At 56.4% G+C, this 17,485-nt stretch overlaps 8 protein-coding genes across 8 annotated transcripts; 6 read left to right on the top strand and 2 right to left on the bottom strand.

Annotated features, from left to right (window-relative positions):
• Positions 1-85: 85 nt before the first annotated feature.
• Positions 86-1,400, top strand: BO72DRAFT_503113 (fasciclin domain-containing protein; the record flags this gene model as incomplete). Its single annotated transcript, XM_040949095.1, has 3 exons — positions 86-307; positions 388-982; positions 1,050-1,400. 3 exons carry the CDS (start codon positions 86-88, stop codon positions 1,364-1,366), a joined length of 1,134 nt encoding a protein of 377 aa, XP_040804215.1. The 3' UTR covers positions 1,367-1,400.
• A 38-nt stretch (positions 1,401-1,438) lies between these two features.
• On the bottom strand, positions 1,439-2,146 carry BO72DRAFT_13887 (uncharacterized protein). The gene is made up of 4 exons (XM_040939160.1): positions 1,951-2,146; positions 1,792-1,892; positions 1,670-1,747; positions 1,439-1,607 (listed from the first exon to the last, which is right to left on the bottom strand). The coding sequence occupies exons 2-4, from the start codon at positions 1,880-1,882 to the stop codon at positions 1,504-1,506; spliced, it is 273 nt and encodes a 90-aa protein (XP_040804214.1). The 5' UTR covers positions 1,883-1,892; positions 1,951-2,146; the 3' UTR covers positions 1,439-1,503.
• Positions 2,147-2,584: 438 nt separating this feature from the next.
• On the top strand, positions 2,585-4,570 carry BO72DRAFT_398627 (putative MFS multidrug transporter). The gene is made up of 5 exons (XM_040942099.1): positions 2,585-2,840; positions 2,891-2,985; positions 3,042-3,365; positions 3,416-3,574; positions 3,626-4,570. Exons 1-5 carry the CDS (start codon positions 2,687-2,689, stop codon positions 4,541-4,543), a joined length of 1,650 nt encoding a protein of 549 aa, XP_040804213.1. The 5' UTR covers positions 2,585-2,686; the 3' UTR covers positions 4,544-4,570.
• An 852-nt stretch (positions 4,571-5,422) lies between these two features.
• On the top strand, positions 5,423-6,580 carry BO72DRAFT_371837 (NAD(P)-binding protein; the record flags this gene model as incomplete). Its single annotated transcript, XM_040941023.1, has 4 exons — positions 5,423-5,634; positions 5,724-5,957; positions 6,021-6,095; positions 6,160-6,580. The coding sequence occupies 4 exons, from the start codon at positions 5,423-5,425 to the stop codon at positions 6,578-6,580; spliced, it is 942 nt and encodes a 313-aa protein (XP_040804212.1).
• A 313-nt stretch (positions 6,581-6,893) lies between these two features.
• On the top strand, positions 6,894-8,421 carry BO72DRAFT_423542 (uncharacterized protein; the record flags this gene model as incomplete). The annotated part of the gene is made up of 3 exons (XM_040942845.1): positions 6,894-7,244; positions 7,361-7,756; positions 7,828-8,421. The coding sequence occupies 3 exons, from the start codon at positions 6,894-6,896 to the stop codon at positions 8,419-8,421; spliced, it is 1,341 nt and encodes a 446-aa protein (XP_040804211.1).
• A 373-nt stretch (positions 8,422-8,794) lies between these two features.
• BO72DRAFT_13730 (histidine phosphatase family protein) lies at positions 8,795-10,585 on the bottom strand. The gene is made up of 3 exons (XM_040939143.1): positions 10,087-10,585; positions 9,121-10,031; positions 8,795-9,044 (listed from the first exon to the last, which is right to left on the bottom strand). Exons 1-3 carry the CDS (start codon positions 10,438-10,440, stop codon positions 8,885-8,887), a joined length of 1,425 nt encoding a protein of 474 aa, XP_040804210.1. The 5' UTR covers positions 10,441-10,585; the 3' UTR covers positions 8,795-8,884.
• Positions 10,586-11,073: 488 nt separating this feature from the next.
• On the top strand, positions 11,074-13,279 carry BO72DRAFT_13707 (uncharacterized protein). Its single transcript, XM_040939139.1, has 4 exons — positions 11,074-11,700; positions 11,755-12,056; positions 12,108-12,223; positions 12,278-13,279. Exons 1-4 carry the CDS (start codon positions 11,190-11,192, stop codon positions 12,987-12,989), a joined length of 1,641 nt encoding a protein of 546 aa, XP_040804209.1. The 5' UTR covers positions 11,074-11,189; the 3' UTR covers positions 12,990-13,279.
• A 2,662-nt stretch (positions 13,280-15,941) lies between these two features.
• BO72DRAFT_466391 (family 31 glycosyltransferase) lies at positions 15,942-17,440 on the top strand (the record flags this gene model as incomplete). Its single annotated transcript, XM_040946769.1, has 2 exons — positions 15,942-17,024; positions 17,078-17,440. 2 exons carry the CDS (start codon positions 15,942-15,944, stop codon positions 17,438-17,440), a joined length of 1,446 nt encoding a protein of 481 aa, XP_040804208.1.
• Positions 17,441-17,485: the final 45 nt, after the last annotated feature.

The raw sequence follows: 17,485 nt of genomic DNA, 5'->3' as shown, positions 1-17,485 counted from the left end.
TATATCTGCTGATCAGTCCGACTTGTGGGTCGGATGTAGATGCAGTCCTTGGAAGCATCCATCTTTTGCCACCTCTACAGCAGCCATGCTATCCCTTCCAGCAATCGCAGCTCTAGCTGCAATCCTCACCAAAGTTGCAGTGGCTGCCCCACTGATGGACACTCTGCTCGAGATTCCCGAGCTCTCCACGTACGCGCATGTGTACAATATGACGGGGGGCATCGTGGAGATCAACCCGATGTTCACGAAGCGGTTCAACTACGACACCGACACGCGCAACTACACTTTCCTGGCTCCGACCAACGCTGTACCTTCCTCCCCTCCCCTCTCCAGCCTCTCCAGCCTCTCACATGCTATCAATCTAACCCAATGTCATGGTACTCACAGGCATGGGCCAAGATCCCCTCAGCGATCTACGACATCCTCCTAACCCAACCAGCGTACCCCCTCATCGAAGCCCTCCTGCGCACGCACATCATTGAAGCCCGCCTAACCGCCGCCGAACTCGCCAGTGTATCCGCCGACAGCGCCGTGGGAGGCATCGCGACCGCCCTACAGCTCTCCAACACCACCGCCCAATTCCACCGGGGGGTGCTCACCAAAACAGTGCAGGGGTACTACATCGACGCGACCACCTCCGCAAACGGGACCGTGCGCCTCGACGACCAAGCCGCGATCGTCAAAGCCGACCTCCCGGCGGACAACGGGCTGATCCACGAGATCGACCAGCTCGTCGACCCGTTCCTGGTCTACGGCGGGGGACCGAGCAACCGCACCACGGCGCCGTCGTACGAATCCACCGATCTGACCATCGGGGCGTTCGTGCAATCCGACGCCCGTCTGGTTAATGCTTCGCAGATCCTGTCGGTCAACTCCCCGGACACGATCCGTCGGCTGTCGCGACAGTCGTCCGAAAAACAGTTCTTCGTGGTCCCGCGCAATGAGGCGTTCGAGTTGATGCCCACCATTCTTCCTGTGTTTCGTAAGTTTACTTTCCTGGATGCTGCGATGGATGCTGCCGATGATTGCTGATGATGGTGGTGGTAAAGATACGCTGGTCTCGCCGTATAAAAGCCCCTTCGACACGCTGCTGTGGCAGTACGGCTGGGTCGATAGCGGCGGCGAGCAGTTCGACAGTCGCACGCTCGTGGGCAAGAGCTCGCTGTCGGTGGCCAGCGATGTGACCGGGCTGAATATCACAGTGACCCGCGAGGAGGAGGACGCGGCTGTCTTCGTGATGAATGCCGGGCTGGTGACGCAAGTGGAGGCCGCGAATGGGTTTCTGTGGATCGTGGATCGGTGGCTAGATCCTTTGTACCAGGCCTTCGGGCCGGTGGATCGCTTTGGGGAGCCGGAGTGGGCGTAGCTACGAGGTACTGTACGGTGTAGTCTGGGCTGACGGGGTGGGAGTGTTTCTAGCATGGTCTGGGGTCGTGCAGGGCCGAGATATTAATCTTATTGTTATTATTGTGTGACATATGAATCTTAACCTCGACAGCGAAACTAGTCTCGACAGCAGTAGCAGTAGACGCCGTCGCTGCAGCATTGGGGGTATCGCCCGTGGCAGCAGACGGCCGAGGAGCAGGGCGAGGAGCATACGTAGCAGGCTGGGGCCAGTGGTCAGTGGGATCTGCGACTGCGTGGATAAAGGGGTCTGAAAGAGACGTACAATCTTCCAGGCCTCCGATAGGGGTCTGGTCTGCGTCAAAAGCATTGAGGTGCTTGTCTTCGGGTCTTTGCATGAGGGCTGCATTGTGAGCAGATGCCGCTCGTCAGAAAAAGGGCGCTTACTGGTTCTGCTAAAGGCGTTCGCAGCGGCAGTTGAGATTATACAACCCACCAACGATAAGGAAATGAGAATCGTCTTCATGTTGATGATCATGTCAGAGCTCCTGGATATGTGTGAGCATCTTCAGTCTTTCTCTAGTACTAATCCCAGCCTTTTAATACCTAGGATGTCCTGGTCATGTGCGGTGATGCATCCCAGAGCAAGTCATCTGCCGGGAAGCCGCCCTTCTGACCCTTCCACCACCTTATCAGACTCGACTGACCTGCCTACAACTGCTTCCTCGCGTACGAGATCACTGGGCTGCAGGGTCTTTATCAACCCGACAACCCCAGAAGTCGGCTCGATCACGCTCTGGATCTAGTGTAGTCACCGGTTGCACAAAAGTACCTTCTCCGCAGCGCCAAGGCTCTCCACCACTGCCATGCACCAAGGTCCAGCCAGACCTGATCGGACATCAGACATATCAAATGACAAAACGCTGACATCATTGGTGATATTGAGTACCAGCATGATTTCACGCACGCTGACTCGCCATCTCTCCCGGCAAGGTTCTGAGCTGTCAGAATGATGGCAGATAAGCGGATGCGTCGGATCTGCTATCTCCTCCAACGCCCTCTGCCAATTCTCGGCCTGGGCCGACCCCAGGGACACATGTCCGAGCGACTCGGGGCGTTTGCCATTGGACGGCGATCACTTATCGGTGCCAGGATATGGCGACGCGCTCTGCCTGTTTCTGCTGGGCGAATTAACCATGCTTATTCGTTACACGCAGTACAGACCCCATCCGCCCATCCCGCATTTTTCTCCGCAGATCACATCATAGATGCCCCTCGCCGATAAAATGTCCCGGAGGCGCAATCCGCTCATGGACCGATAATTTCGTCCACAAGAATCACAATGACCGCCGCTACTCAACAGAAACCCGTACCGTCAGAACAGACGCCCCTTCTGGGCCGTTTGGACGATGTGCCCGATGCGCCCCGCGTCCCAGTGACTGTCTTCCAGGGCTCGGCGATTATGGTGGCCATGGGTCTGCTGTTGTTTATTCAAGGTACAGTACACACTCGTTTGTCAGGGAACACACAGAGGCTGACCGAGCAGCCACCCAAATCACCGCGATGACCACCGCTCAATCGGCCATTGCCACCGAGTTCGACGCCTTTTCCGTGGCCACATGGTTCAGCTCCGTGTTCCTGGTATTTCTTCATGTCTAGCTGTGCAACTACAGGTCAATGCGGAGCTGACCAACCAGATCGCCTACTCGAGCATCACGCCGCTCTCCGGCCGACTGTGTCAGATTTTCACGCCCCGCGTCTACGTCTTCTTCACCTCGAGCCTGCTGGCGTTGGGTCTGTTCGTCACCGCCGCGGCTCCGAATCTGAGCGTGTTTCTGGTCGGACGAGCCATCGCGGGCTGTGGCGCGGGCGGCCAGAGCGTGACGGCCTTGGTGCTGGCGCTGGACCTGACGAGCAAGAAGCGCAGGGGCCTGTTCCTGGGCTTGATCAGCGCGGCCATGACGACGGGGATCGCGTCCGGGGCCGTTCTCTCGGGCCTACTGACCACGGTCTACGGATGGGTGGGTATGCGTTCGTGGCGAAGTGGTTCCTGCTACTAACCGCAACGCAGCGTCTCATCTTCTGGATCCAAGCCCCGATCACCCTCCTCCTCGCCCCGATCATGTTCTTCGCCATCCCCGTCCCACCCGCGGCCGCGCAGGATGCGCAGGACGGGCGCACACTGCTGCGCAAGCTCGCCCAGGTCGACTACGCGGGCGCGTTGACCCTAGTAAGTCCAAGCCTGCCATCCCCATCCTCAACGCAATCCTCACGAAGGCAGACCCTCTCCGTGACCCTCCTCCTCGCCAGCCTCGCCTCCTCAACCATCCAAATCGCCCCGATCCTCGCCTTCCTGGTCTCCACCGCCCTCTTCCTAGCCATCGAATCCCACTACGCCACGCAACCCATCATCCCGCTGCACCTCATCCGCCAGCGCAGCGTGCTCCTCACCTGCCTCGCCGGACTCCTAACGATGATGGCCCGCTGGGCCGTCCTCTTCTACAGCCCGGTCTACGCAATGGTCGTGCGCGACTGGACGCCCGCCTCGGCAGGACTAATCCTGGTCCCCACGAACGCGGGGTTCGGCCTAGGCGGCGTGCTAGCGGGGTGGCTACACATCCGCCAATCGCAGAGCTACTACCTCTCCAGCCTGCTGGGCTACAGCCTCTTCGCGCTGGCCGCGCTCCTCCTCGCCCTCCTCGCGACCCCGACCGCCCCGGTCCCAGGCTTTGTGGCGGCCACCTTCCTTCACGGTCTCGCGGTGGGCGCCCTCCTGAACTACACCCTCTCGCATCTGCTGCATCTCACCGTGCCGGAGGTGCATTACCTGGTCGGGGCGTTGGTGGGCATGAGCCGCGGCTTTGCGGGGAGTTTTGGCTCCGCCATCGGTGGGGGGTTCTTTGTCAGGGAGTTGAGGCGCGGGTTGGTGGAGGGGTTCAAGGAGTACGGGGTCGGCGGGGACAGGGAGAAGGAGTTGGTCCGGCAGTTGGTGGGCAGTCCGGCGTTGGTGAAGGGGTTGAGTGGCCTGGAGAGGGCGGTCGCCGTGGGGAGCTATCAGGCTGCGTTGCAGCGGTTGTTCTTGGGGAGTTGTGCCTTGATTCTTGTTGCTGCGGTCGCGCAGGCGGGGACCGGGTGGAGGGGCTATGGGACCGGGTGCAAGGCCGTGGATGACGGGGAGGGCAATCAGGAGCGGGTTTAGGTGTGCGGCACTTACTCGGCTTATGGGCGGCTGGTAAGCGTTCCGGGGGAGAACCCCCGGACCCCCCTTTCTTTTCAGCTTCCCAGTATAACTTAATGCTAAGTGCTGGGGGAATATACCGTTCCGGGGGAGAACCCCCGGACCCCCCTTTCTTTTCAGCTTTCTAGTGTAACTCAACCTCAGTCCTTATGGAGGTAGAGGGCGTGGGTTCTGAGATTGTGCTGGACTGGGGCTGCGGTACTGGGAAGTTGAAGAGAAGGGGGGTCCGGGGGTTCTCCCCCGGAACGGTGTACTCCCCAGCACTTAGCATTGAGTTATATTGGGAAGCTGAAAAGAAAGGGGGGTCCGGGGGTTCTCCCCCGGAACAGTATACTCCCCAAGCACTCAGGATTGATGTTGTTGAGAAGTTGCCTCGGAAATAGCGGGGCGAACGACGACTTCTTGCGCCTCTGATACATATTTGCAATACCTTGGAGTGCGAGGTAATGTTTCGGAGATCCTAAGGTAGACCCGTCTTAGATAAGGGATTTGAATGACCCTTAGAGCCCTGACAAACAGACCTTCAAAAAGTATTGCCGAATATAGACAACCCTATCTATGTCCACGGTCACGGGTGCATGATGATATAGAGGCAGCATACAGAGCAAACACGGCAAACCCCCTCCCACCCCCGATGCCAAGCCGGTTCTGTCCAATGAGAATACAGGAGCCATGCCCAAGCGGAGCCGTCAAACCGACCAAACTGTGCCAACAGTGTAAACAAGTCAAACCGCGTGCCTATCTATACATGGCGCGAGTCCAGCACCAAGTATAAAGGATCGGTCCTGCTACACAAATGCCAGATTTTATTCTCGATATTGACAACAGGCCATAATAGTTATGTCCTACAGCCGCATTGCCATCTACGGCCACCGTGGCTGGGCCAGCTCGGCCATCGTGCACGCGCTCGCCTCCTCCGGCGCCCCGATCAGGGTTCTCTACCGGCCGGGATCCGACATCTCGACCCTTCCCGAGTTTGTCCACGCCGTCGAGGTAGATGTGTCCGACGAAGCGGCGGTAGTTGCTGCCCTCGGGGATATTGACATCGTGATGTGAGCACTTCCACACTGCAGCCTGTTCACCCTCCCTGTCCTGCCTGCACCCCGACCCAAACCCAAGTATACAGCTGAAGCAGCTATAGATCTCTAGTCGGCCACGAAGGCGTCCCCCGCCAACACCACCTCGTCAACGCCATCCCCAAAACAGCCGTGCAGCTCTTCGTCCCCTCCGAACTAGCCGCCCGCTACGACGCCCAGGGCCTGCGCATCCCCGTCAACCAGGCCAAGAAAGCCGTCGAACTCGCAGCTCAGGCAGCGGGGATCCCGATGACGATCGTGCTGGTGGGCAATTTTGCCGAGTTTGCGTTGGCGACGCCGTATGCTCTTCAAATATAGTACTCACTTACCTTCTGTCTTCAACGAAGCTGATACAGCGACAGGGCGATGGGCGTCGACTACCCCAACAACAGAATCATCTTCACAGGCGATAGTACCACACATGCTGTGAATCTTTGGTCTGTCCCGATCGTAGCGCGCAATGATCCCGTTGCAGCTTGACTGACTGGTTAGGTCGAGCAGCACAAGAGCCTACGTAGCAGCAGCATATGCGTCCATCTTCGCCGCCACCCCGCTCGACCAGCTGAAAAACCGCACCCTCACGCTCTCGGAGCTCCGCGCCACCGGTGACGAGATCGCAGCCGCACTGACGGAGCGGCATGGGACCCGCACGCTGAGCGCGACGGAGACGATCGAGGCGGTCGACGCGCAGATCGAGGGGTTTCTGCAGGCGGGGAAGCCGTTTGGGTTGGCGTTCTACTGTCGGAGGATCTGGGGAGTGGGGATGCAGGTTGGGATGTTGACGGAGGACGTTTGGGAGGTGCCGGGGTATGTGAAAGCTGGTTTGAGGAAGTTGGTTGTTGGGGGTGGGTTGGGTGCATATCGGACGTTGCCACAGGAGGTTTGGGGGTTTTTTGAGGAGGGGTTTGCGGCTTGTGCTTGACAGGTTTGATGCGAGAAAACCCCCATTGTATATATTCCAGTATGTGCAATGCGCAGATTAAGAATTGGTCTATCACAAGCCAATGGGCTGATGCACATGTCAGCTTCATTGCGGAGAGTGTGGTGTTACACATCTTGACCTTTCCATATGATCTGCAAACTTTTGGACTCCTGTGATCCCACCCGCTGCTGAAGATGAGTCCTCGTGCCGGCCTAGGCGTGGTATATGAGCAGTTCTCAGTCTGCACATTATATTGTGGCGATTTCATCGCAATGCACCAACAAGCTCAACTGAGCACAGCATCCTCCTCATCATGAGGTTCTCGTCCGTCGCCATCGCCACCTGTCGCTTCCTGCAATGCCAGGCAGTATTTGTTTTCCAGACCAAGCTCGACCCATCGCAGCTGGAAGAAGCCTTCCAGCGACTCCTCATGGCGTGGCCAGATCTTCGAGCCCGCGTCAACCTGCAGTGGACCGGGTCCTGCCCATCAGCCGACACGGCGGGACATTGGCAGTCGCGAGTGATAGACGCACCGCTAAGGGACTGTGTCTCGCTCGACCAGATGACGGAGCAGGAGCTAGAGCCATCCGAATACGCGCGCTTGGAGCAGCTCTTTCGGTTCGGCTGGTCGCTCCGCTCGCTGTTGTTCCCGCCGGTTCTTCTGGTGAAAGCGCTTCATTTTCGGGATGGCTGTATTCTGAAGTTTATTCTCCAGCATGTCTTCAGCGACACAAGCGGTAGGTTCGCGACTTGAACTATCTCGCTGGGATATGTTACTAGGCTGATATTGCGATCAACCCTGAAGGTCTTTACAGGATCCTCTCCGCCTACACCGCAATCCTGCGGGGCGAGACCATCGACCCAATCGTGGAAGAACCGCGACCGAACAAGATCGTATTCAAGCCCCCCAAGGAGACGAGCAGTGCGCTCTACACGCATGAACCGCTCGGGAGCCGGCTGCACGAGTCGACAACCCAGCACTGGGCCTCCGGATGGCTGGGCAATATCATCTTTGCCCTCTGGCACTGGCTGGTCCGCGCCACCTTTGCATACAAGCCTCGTGCGCGTCGCACCATGCACATCCCCGGTGCGGCGGTCGATCGCCTGCACGATCGTGCAGCCCAGCAGGGGCTCGCGGTGACGCGACACGATCTCGTCATGGCCATCATAGCTCAGGTGCGAAGCTGCCCCCTTCCCTCCACAGAGCGATCAACTTCTGACACGATGGTTTTATTCAAAATACCCAGGCCGCTCTGCAAGCATACCCCCACCTGCACCCGGCAGCGATCGCATTCGTCTACAACTTCCGCAGACACCTCGACCAACCCGCGCAACTCCAAAATACCTCATGGCTAGTCTCGATCCCTCTGCCGACGCGGCCAAACAAGCCCATCATGCTTGACGATAGCGATGACGACGAGGAGGAGGATGATGAAGACGATCGACTCCTGATGCTAGCGTCCTGCGTCCGCGACGCCGTCAGAACAGTCCGCACCCCGGAGTGCCTGGAGCTCTTCCGCCAAGCTCACACAGCCATGGGACCGTGGCGGCCCTTCCGGCCGGCCCTGCGGCACCCGAACCACCCGAACACTCTCGTCTCATCGTCTTCCCAGCTACCGTGGTACAGTCTCTGCTTCGGCGGCGGGCCCGAGACCAGGCCGTTTTACGCGAGCATGGCTGTCGGCTTGATCGATCTCTGGGGGTTTATCGGGCTGAGTGTCCATGACTGGATCCTGACGAGTAAGGATCGCGAGGACCGCGGGTATTTTCTGTATGGGTCGTTGCATGCGGAGCATTGGGCGCAGTTGAGGCGGGGTTGTGCGCGGTTGGTGGGTGGGTGAGGAGCGCTGGGTTTGATTGCGTTTGACTTGGGTGGTGATGACCTACTTCCTGATGTTGATGGTGTTTATGATGGTCTTGAGTTATCCCTGGGGTAATGGATGGTAATAATAATGAGACCCAGTTTATACAATTGAAGAGTCTTGTCGGTGAAAATATAGGATTCTTGATCTGAACATCCTTTGGGTATGTCCAGTACATGTAGTTTGATTTGCAGGAATGACCTGTCGGTATAGGAATTGCCGATTCTCGGACCACATGATAGCAAGTTGATGGACCAAGTCATCGCAAGTGAGGCTTTGAGTCAGTAGTGGACAGGATCTCGCGTAGAGCAAACCGGGAAAGTCTCCTGTTTAACAAATGACGAACAATGAAGATGAAACCATGTAAATTTTGTTGTTCAACTATACACTTGCTACCATTTTTGACGTCTAGAACTGCGAATAAAGAACATCGGATGGCCGGTCAAACTGCCTCGCACAAGGTGATGATGTCGTCAGGGATGAACGGCCTCAAAATTTCAATCAAAGAGGCCAATGGGATCCAGTCCAGCGTGCCGTGGATGGTCTCGATAGCCCGCCCACTGTACAAGACGCGGGCGTAATGCTCCGAGTTGGCCGTCTCCCTATTCTAATGGTTAGCATTCGCTGCAGCCCCGGGTATCCAAGCTAAGCTAGTTTGTGAATCATGCTCTAACGTACCAGATCTCAATGGCGATGTTCGATCCCATCCCCGGCCAGCGCAGCGCTCGGATCCCCAATGCACCCAGCACCGGCCCCAAGTCCCCGTCATGCACGAAATTGTGTCTGTAGACCAGAGCTGAGCTGCCCTGGGCCACCGCTTCCAGGTGCTGCACAATCTCGCCTATGAACAGCCCCTCGACAAGCTGAATGTACCGCGTGGCGTTGGCATTATGTCTCCACCAGTAGTTCCACTCCCAGTCACCGGCCCGAAAAACCTCGTCCGCCTGCTGTTGGGTCACGCATTGGGACTCATCCTGAAGGCTACATGGTAGTTGGTAGCCGTTGCACAGTCGGCCTTGGAAGTTGTCGGCAAAGTGATCGAAGGTGGAGGTCCAGCTTGAAGTGTTGGCATCGAACATGTCGGCTAGCTTGGTGCGAAGCGACGCCGTGACCGACAGATGCTCCTCCCAAACGGGGGTCGACTCAATGGCGGACAGCAGATCGCTCCGCGCGGAACAAGAAAACCCCTGGTCGACAGTGTCGATGCTGGATGCTTGCTGGTGCAGCGGCAAGGACCCATGGTAATCCGGCCATATCCCTCTCAGCACCCCGCCCGCAGATTCCTGCGTCAGGGCGGAGCTACTGCTGCGGAGCCACACCTTTCTGCCATTATCCTCGTTTGGGGCCGACGGGATGAGCTGCAATCGCTCCAGGTACACTTCCCGAAGATCGCGACCGTGTTGGTAGCCGTCCAAGAAGCCTCCGACCGTGAGTTGTGGATATTGGCAGGATCCATTGACGTAGCTGTCCAAGAACGGGTTCGTCGGATCGGAGTATGACTGCGCGTATACGGGGAGTGGAGAGGGGTTTCCAGACGTCGGCGCAAGATAGAGGAAGGGCTGCACGTTGTTGCAGTTGTATGCTTGGTTCTACACCGAGTCAGTTAACTACTGCACCCAGAAGTATCAAGGTGGAGCCACCAACCTCGCCGCCCGGAAGAATATTGTAGGGAGTCCTGCGTTGGTGTCGCTGCAAGTATTCGAGGTAGACCAAGCGACCAGACACGGACCCATTGGCGATGGGAGGTGGTAAAGTGTAGGTATCGGCGCGGGGGTGAGGCATTGAGCAATAATTGTAGACCTCCTCAGCAGACGGCGGACTGGCCTGATCGGCGGGCGCGGAGTAGATACCCCCATAGGTTCCCAGCGAGGTATTGGTTATGAAGGTGGTGTGATTGAGTGGTGGATAAAAAGTGTCGCGCGCGGCGACCGAGGAGGTCAAGAGGGTAAACAGAAGGGAGATCATGTCGCTGAGTCCTTCATAAATGCTGATAGACATGGCCACGCCGTCGATACGGGCGCAAATGGTAGCTTTTTATAGCACGTCCACCAGAGTCCCTCAGAGCCCTTCACCAGGCGGCTGTTGGCGAGGGAATTCACCAAGGGGTCGGATTCTGAGGGTGGAGGTTGCGCGCGTTGCGGGGATCGATAGTGAGCTGCCACTCCCAAACCGCGATTCCCCACGTGGGCATGGCGGTAGCCGAGGAGATGGAGATCGGATTCCGCACGTCCATGATGTAAGTTATCAGATAGGCTAGGTCTTGGAAATGAGTATTAACGGCTGTTAGCGATGAACGCTAGTTTACCCACGGACCATGCATGGGGTGATGGATGGAAGAGGGTAGAAGAGAGAGGGAAGGGAGAAGGAAAAAGAGGGGAGAGGGAGAGGGAGAGGGAAAGGGAAAGGGAAAGGGAAGTGGAACTGAGCACTGTCACTGCGGGCGCCGGGCACAGTTGGCGGGTGAAGGTGAGGAACGGGCCGGACGATTCCAACTCCAGTCCGAACACTCCGTAACGTTACTTACTGGCTGACTGACTGACTGACTGACTGACTGACTGCACTGCACTCGCAACTCTAGTTAACCTACAACGAACCCCGCCCCAATCTGCCTCGATCTGGTATGGTACGGTATGATGAGTAGTCACGTGGTGCAAGATAAGCAAAGGAAAAAAGAAAGCAACGAACGATGGCAGGCCTTCTTAGATGCTTGAAGGGATTGATTGATGGACTGACGGACTGACGGACTGATGGACTTTGTTCACAGCCTCCCTTGCCAACAAATCATGGATGGGAGCCATCTATCCCCTCCGCCTGCTTCATCCTCTGCGACTCCGGCTACTCAGCCTCAGCAGACCATCGGCCAAAGGCCACCTCCTCCCTACTATCTGCCTCTCTATCCCCATCAGCAACAACCGCCACCCTTCCTCTTAGTGGATCATGTAGACAAACCGCAACTTCTTCCCCAGGGTCAGGAGCAACCCGTCTTCATCAAAAACGAAGATTCTCAGTCCCCATCCGAGGAATCCATGCAGAAGTTAACAGTCACCCTGCCGCGCTTCCAGTCAGGCCCACCGATATCGCCCGCCACCTCCGACTTGAGCGACTCTTCCACTCCCGCCTCGGATGACAAGGCTCTGCTCTCTCTTCGTCTACCTTACGATACCTTTCTGAAACCAACCCTGCAAGGAAGGAGTCTGGATGCCATTTTGTCGCTCCCGGTCTCCTTGCGCGACAGTCTGCAACCGTACTTCTACCACTGTATGTCTCCTGCTCCCACGCTAAATGGAATGGAGGTTTCCTAACTACCGCAAGTCTCCACTTCTTGTGCACGCACATGTTTTCCTTTTGGTTCAGAGGAGTTATGTCTCTGGTGGTGGCAACAGGCCATGAATCAGCCCGCATTCCTGTTCATCCTTCTCACCACCAGTGCCATCCACAAGTCCGCGTCTGAAACGATTGCAGGCGGCGTCTCGGTAGCCGCCCAGCAGTCCACCCAGCACGCCCTTCTCTTTCGCGTCAAGGCATATGAGTTTGTGCGCCAGATACTGAACGAGTCGGAAACTGCTGCTCTGGAGACGACCGCGTTTGTCGTGGCCCCATTAATATGTGTTGAGGTCAGTCTTGATGACCCTTATCCGGAACGCTGCTGATTCTTAGTTATCTAGGCGGCCGACGGAAACCAACAGGCTGCAGACGCTCATGTTCAAGGGCTCAAGAGACTGGTCGATCTACTTGGTGGTATTGAGGGCCTGGACCATGCGATGGTCTCGCTTTTTTATTCGTAAGGCTTCCTGTTGTGGAACCTGACCGTATTGCTGACTCTACCCGACTCCAGTGCGGTACATGTGTATGGACTTCTCACCAGCTCGGAACCAGCGTTCCCCATGTCCGAAGAATGGAAGCAGAGAGTTCTTCAAGAGGTCTTCGCTGTCAAGTCCGAGGAGGATTTTCGAGACCACTCGTACTTTGGTCACCGTTTCTTCGCCTCGCCCTGGTCTGCGGGACTGGACCCCAGCCTCAGGCTCCTTCTCCAACACTTTCGACAATTGATGGTGCACTACAACTACGCGCAGTCATCCTTGTCAAAATCATCGGAGAACAACTTCGCCCTCCTGACTGCATATGAGCTTCTCGCCACGACCTACGTTCTCACCCCGTCGGACTTTCAGGATACGCTGCGCATTGCGATGCGGATCTACCTTGCTCTGCGACTTTGGACCTTTCAAGGGTTGCCATGCATGAAATTCGTGTCTGAAGAGCTACAACACAGTCTGTACACGACACTCCACCTCCTGCAGAGAACGGCGCCGGATCTCCTATTTTGGATTCTGTTTGTGGGAGGCCTCGCCTCAATGGGCCACCAAACATCCGCATGGTTCAAGACCTACCTCTCCATCACCGCCGGCCAACTGGCCGTGTACAACTGGGATGCCGCATTGGTCCTGCTGGAAGGCTTCTGTTTCATTTACCGGCCAGCAGACACGATGGCTCGGGATCTCTGGAACGCCGTTCAGCAGCGTCAGGAGCAAGAATTCTATCCGCAATGACAATCAAGCCACCGTCGATGAGACGGACAGCTGAGGCTATTCGAAGACCGTATAGAGCTAAAGCACCGACTTCATTCTACAAACCCTCGAGAACTGAACTCCAGTTCTGCGCTGCGGCCGCTAAAACTAGCCACGCCGACCGATTGCCTAGCGACGTATGATCGATTTCTTGCGCTCACCTGGCTCTCCAATGGAAGTGGCAATCCAACCAGTCCCGCTAACAGCTAGCTCTCTTAGCTACTATCTTGACCACAGCATATCTTTCCTCTCGGTTTCGAGTGTCTGGTCGCGAGATGAATCCGAAGCCAAAGCAGATCTAGCGGCTCGCTATCCCCCAACTCAGGATGTGGATTTTCTTTTCACAGCAACTCACGACCATAATCCTTGAGCAACATAGCACCGGAAGGAGGGTGGTTCCAGTTGATGTCTGGCATGTTGGGGGCCAATTCTGCCCCTAGCTGTCAGCAATTGACGACTTTTAAGCGTCTCCGTCGTTGACTTCGCAGAATTCCAAAGTTCCAAGCTTTCATATCTCCTCCTCTGCGAAATTACCGGTATCTTAGAGATAAGAACAACAGGATGTCTACCTTGACGAGCTTGCGATCTAAGGATACACGGGATCCGAGTCGTCCCTCGACCACTGACTTTCGCTCGTCGGGGTGTCGGAGTGCGCGGATTCTCGGCGTTTGTTCTCCTGCTTTGCGGAGTCAGTCCAACGTTTGTCCGACCAGGCGCTTACTGGAAAAGGATTGATGGCGGGATCGCGGTGTGCTGCTCTCTAGTGCGGTGCGGTTTTTTGCCTAGTCGCGCAACAACACTCAACTTCCGGCCACCGCCGGAAAGCCAGTGAGGCCTCGAGAGCCTACCAAAATCTCTTACTACGCATCCGACCGGTGCCTTTGGGTGGTTGTCAGTGTTTGCTACAACGTGGCCAGCGTGCGCTGACTTGGTCGAATGTTTCTTCCCGCGGACCCAACTTGGGTACTACCCCGACTGTCGGTGCAGACAGCGCGGACTTCCTGCGCACTTCCTACCTTTAGTGCTTACGAGCGTCTGGTCGGGTTTAGGCGGAGGCTCTTATGCGCTAGCAGTTGAAATGCGACCGTCCAATGGCTTTGTATGGCTCGCGCAATTCCACCTGGCGCACCACCGACTTCCACCATCTAATTGATCAAACCCATCGGACAGGGCATTCGAGAACATCATGGACAGAAGGTATGTACGGTACATCTTTCACTTCTAGTTCAACAACCTTAGTTACTGACAAGAGGTCTGAAGGGCGATGGCTTTCAAACCACGACACTGTCTTCTGTGTTGCGCCACGCCAGAGTTATTTCGAGGAGACCTTGAATTGCGTAGAGATTACTTCTAGTCACAAAAGGAATAGTACTGTATCAGAGCGGTTGCGGATTGGATGCAGCAATGAGCTAGATGCTCCGGGCATAGACGGTCATTCTGGGACGAAAAAGGGGTAATTGAGACCCGTGGGGGTTTTTTCTTCTTGCCTCCGGCGGGGACTGTCGATATATCATCCTTCTACTTAAGAACAAGTACTGGATATGTCAGATCTCTAACTTGTGTCCCACTTTTTTTTTCCCTTTGCTCAGTGCGATGCTCATTGCTTCAGACAGAGACTGTTTCATTCTCCACCTTTCTGCAACGCGGGAGGTCGATGGGAAGGGGGATTGGGAGGGGTTTTCCCGTTGTAGGGAGAGACAGGTGGAACTGGAGGGAAACGAAGGTTGCAGGCAGTGATCTAAGAATAAATTAATTAGGCTCGCTCGTTCGGAAAGGAGGCCCAGAATTGGAAGTGACAGCAGGCACTGACTAAGGCAGGGATTGTTCGATGCGGATCCAGATCGCGTCGGCCTCCCCTGCAATCTTATCACCTCAATTTGCTTGCCATGACCCCCTTTCCGCATGATGGTTTGTTCAGTTGTGAACGTTGAAAGCGCCATTCAGGGTGAACGGTGGCAGTTGGGGGATTTTCTGGGGAGGAACTGAAAATTGCCATCATGGATAGGATCAGTTCTAAGCAGAAGATAACAATGACGATACAATCATGGGATGGTGCAGGTCTCCAAGTTGCCAACCGAAAAGCCCCTTGACTGGGGTTGAACCATGGACGAACCATGGAAGCGACAAGCCAGGAATTCGTCATTTGCGATTGTCGCAATCTCACCTTCAGATTGCAGACCGCTAGAGATTGGCCGCCAACAGAAAAGTGGCTCTACCGGTGGATGCTAGCCAGCCAATCAATGTATATGCTTGGCTCTGCACCGATCGACCTTGACCTGGCGGTGGGTTTCTGCCGTCTTCCACCGGCTGTTGTCTTCCATCATCATCATCAGCCACCATCCACTCACACCAACGCACCATCATCTAGCTTCCCGCCATACATTCAACCAGCTCATATCTGGGGGGCGCCTGGTCATCACCAGACACAAGCAAGCACGAAACTATCCCCGATATCCATAAGTCGACTGAATATAGCGTGGAAATGGCAGCAGTTCAGCAACTCTGGTTTGCCACGCGGTTTGCCGGACTTCAGCCCGGGTGGATCTCTTTGTTGATAACTTGATATTAACCTTCATTACCGGCTGGGACCAGACTGACCCAGGGTCCTCCCCCTCTCCACTATCAACGCCTCTGGGCCGCGTTGGAGAGAGAACATAAACTCTCTCCCATCGCCTGCCCATCGCCTGCCCATCGCTTGCCTGCCCGCCTATCACTTTCCGTTCGCTTTGGGACTGGCCCGCCTTTCTTTTCCGACTGTCGTCATTTTTCAGCGCCGCAGCCCGTCTCCACTCGATCGTCGCATTCACCCTGGGCTGCCTTGACTTCTTGCACTGCCATGTCTTCCTGACATCTTCGAGCATTATTAGCGAGTCCTAAAATCTAATCAGCACCTCTTCCCCGCGCTCGTCCCGGAACATAAACACAAATCTCGCCATGGGGCGAGAAACCGGCCACCGACGGCGCCCTTACCCGACAATGTTTGCCCGCAAACCCGCCAACCTCCTCGCGCTGATCCTACTCTTCGTCATTGGCGCCTCCATTTTCAAAGTCGAGCTGGGAAACGGTCCCTTCGACCCGAGATCGCTCTATCGCCTGGATCGTCATCACAAAGAGCCTGGATACTGGGATTGGGAGACTACAACACGCTTCTCGCGCACACAGAATTACAAAGTCGACGACGACCATATCTGCGATTCGTTCCCGACCTATCTGCTCCCGCGCATTCAGATCGTCCTGAAGATTGGCGCTTCGGAGCCGCAGGACCGCGTTAACGCTCATTTGTCGACCGTCACGCGGTGCATTTCCAACCTGATTGTGGTTTCCGACCGGGAGTCGGAGCTGCAAGGCCACCATGTGCACGACGTGTTGGCCACGTTACCCGAGTCCTTCCGAGCGAACGTGTCCGACTTTGAGGCGTACGATACACTGCAGAATGGCAGACTGAAGTCGGTGGCTGGTCCCCAGGGGTGGCGACTCGACCGGTTCAAGTTCCTGCCCATGGTGGAGCGGGCGCATGAGATCAACCCGACCGCCGACTGGTTTGTCTTCATTGAATCCGACACCTATGTCGTCTGGGACAACATGTTCCGTCTGCTCGACCAATTCAACCCCTCCGTTCCGTTGTATATGGGATCCCCGTCCCCAGGCCGACCACTGGACCACGACGAAATCTCCTACTTCGCCTACGGCGGATCCGGCTTCGTGCTTTCCACGGCGGCGGTGAAGAAATTGGTGGCACGAGAGACTGGAGCACACGGAGAGTATACGCAGCCGCCCCTCAGCGAGCAATATGAAGATCTGGTCAAGGCGGACTGTTGTGGGGATTCGATCCTCGGCTGGGCTCTGCACGAGAAGGGTGTCGAGCTCTCGGGATTCTGGCCCATGTTCAACCCCCATCCGTTGCATGGCATTCCGTTCGATGATGTGCACTGGTGCCAGCCCGTCATCAGCATGCACAAGACCCTGATTTCGGACATGGCTGGGTTGATGCACTTTGAAAATCAACGCGATCGCAGTGTACGTATGCGCCTCCTTCCCGATTGAGATCTTGGCTAATCTCTGCCTGAAAGGAACCTCTCCTGTATGCCGACTTGCTCGAGTACCTGAAACTGGGCACCTTCGATGAACGTCTCGACTGGGATAACGGAGATTGGGGTGGCTGGCAGGAGCCTCCCGAGTCCCCCGGCCATGCCTCCTTCGATGCGTGTCGGGCTGCGTGCCACGATCACCCGGACTGTCTCAGCTTCACGTATGACTCGACCGGACACTGCGTCTTCGTGCGGACTGTGCGACTGGGGGCGAAGAAGTTGTTGGGGGACGCCAACACCCGGCTGTCCTCGGGATGGGACCTGGAGAAGATCCAGCACTGGCGCAATACCCATCAGTGCGAGAGGCCACTGTGGGTGAAGCCAAGCACGACACGCAAGTTTTGAATGGTGGGGAGAGTCTTATCAGGGAGGCAACGGCGTTGGGACATT

Source organism: Aspergillus fijiensis (genome assembly GCF_003184825.1).
Source record: "Aspergillus fijiensis CBS 313.89 unplaced genomic scaffold BO72scaffold_10, whole genome shotgun sequence".
NCBI classification, from domain to species: domain Eukaryota; kingdom Fungi; phylum Ascomycota; class Eurotiomycetes; order Eurotiales; family Aspergillaceae; genus Aspergillus; species Aspergillus fijiensis.
The sequence above is the reverse complement of the archived record's forward strand: the minus strand, read 5'-3'. Positions and strand labels throughout refer to the sequence as shown.

Bases quoted from the DNA above. Each gene is read 5' to 3' on its own strand.
- BO72DRAFT_13887 (XM_040939160.1), bottom strand. From the start codon at position 1,882: ATGATCATCAACATGAAGACGATTCTCATTTCCTTATCGTTGGTGGGT. The intron at 1,748-1,791 runs GTAAGCGCCCTT...CTCACAATGCAG, and splicing joins GAACGCCTTTAGCAGAACCA to CCCTCATGCAAAGACCCGAA. The intron at 1,608-1,669 runs GTACGTCTCTTT...CACTGGCCCCAG, and splicing joins TATCGGAGGCCTGGAAGATT to CCTGCTACGTATGCTCCTCG.
- BO72DRAFT_398627 (XM_040942099.1), top strand. From the start codon at position 2,687: ATGACCGCCGCTACTCAACAGAAACCCGTACCGTCAGAACAGACGCCC. The intron at 2,986-3,041 runs GTATTTCTTCAT...CTGACCAACCAG, and splicing joins GGTTCAGCTCCGTGTTCCTG to ATCGCCTACTCGAGCATCAC. The intron at 3,366-3,415 runs GTGGGTATGCGT...ACCGCAACGCAG, and splicing joins TGACCACGGTCTACGGATGG to CGTCTCATCTTCTGGATCCA.
- BO72DRAFT_13730 (XM_040939143.1), bottom strand. From the start codon at position 10,440: ATGTCTATCAGCATTTATGAAGGACTCAGCGACATGATCTCCCTTCTG. The intron at 10,032-10,086 runs GTTGGTGGCTCC...GACTCGGTGTAG, and splicing joins ATATTCTTCCGGGCGGCGAG to AACCAAGCATACAACTGCAA. The intron at 9,045-9,120 runs GTACGTTAGAGC...CCATTAGAATAG, and splicing joins AACATCGCCATTGAGATCTG to GGAGACGGCCAACTCGGAGC.
- BO72DRAFT_13707 (XM_040939139.1), top strand. From the start codon at position 11,190: ATGGACTTTGTTCACAGCCTCCCTTGCCAACAAATCATGGATGGGAGC. The intron at 11,701-11,754 runs GTATGTCTCCTG...AACTACCGCAAG, and splicing joins GCAACCGTACTTCTACCACT to TCTCCACTTCTTGTGCACGC. The intron at 12,057-12,107 runs GTCAGTCTTGAT...TTAGTTATCTAG, and splicing joins CCCCATTAATATGTGTTGAG to GCGGCCGACGGAAACCAACA.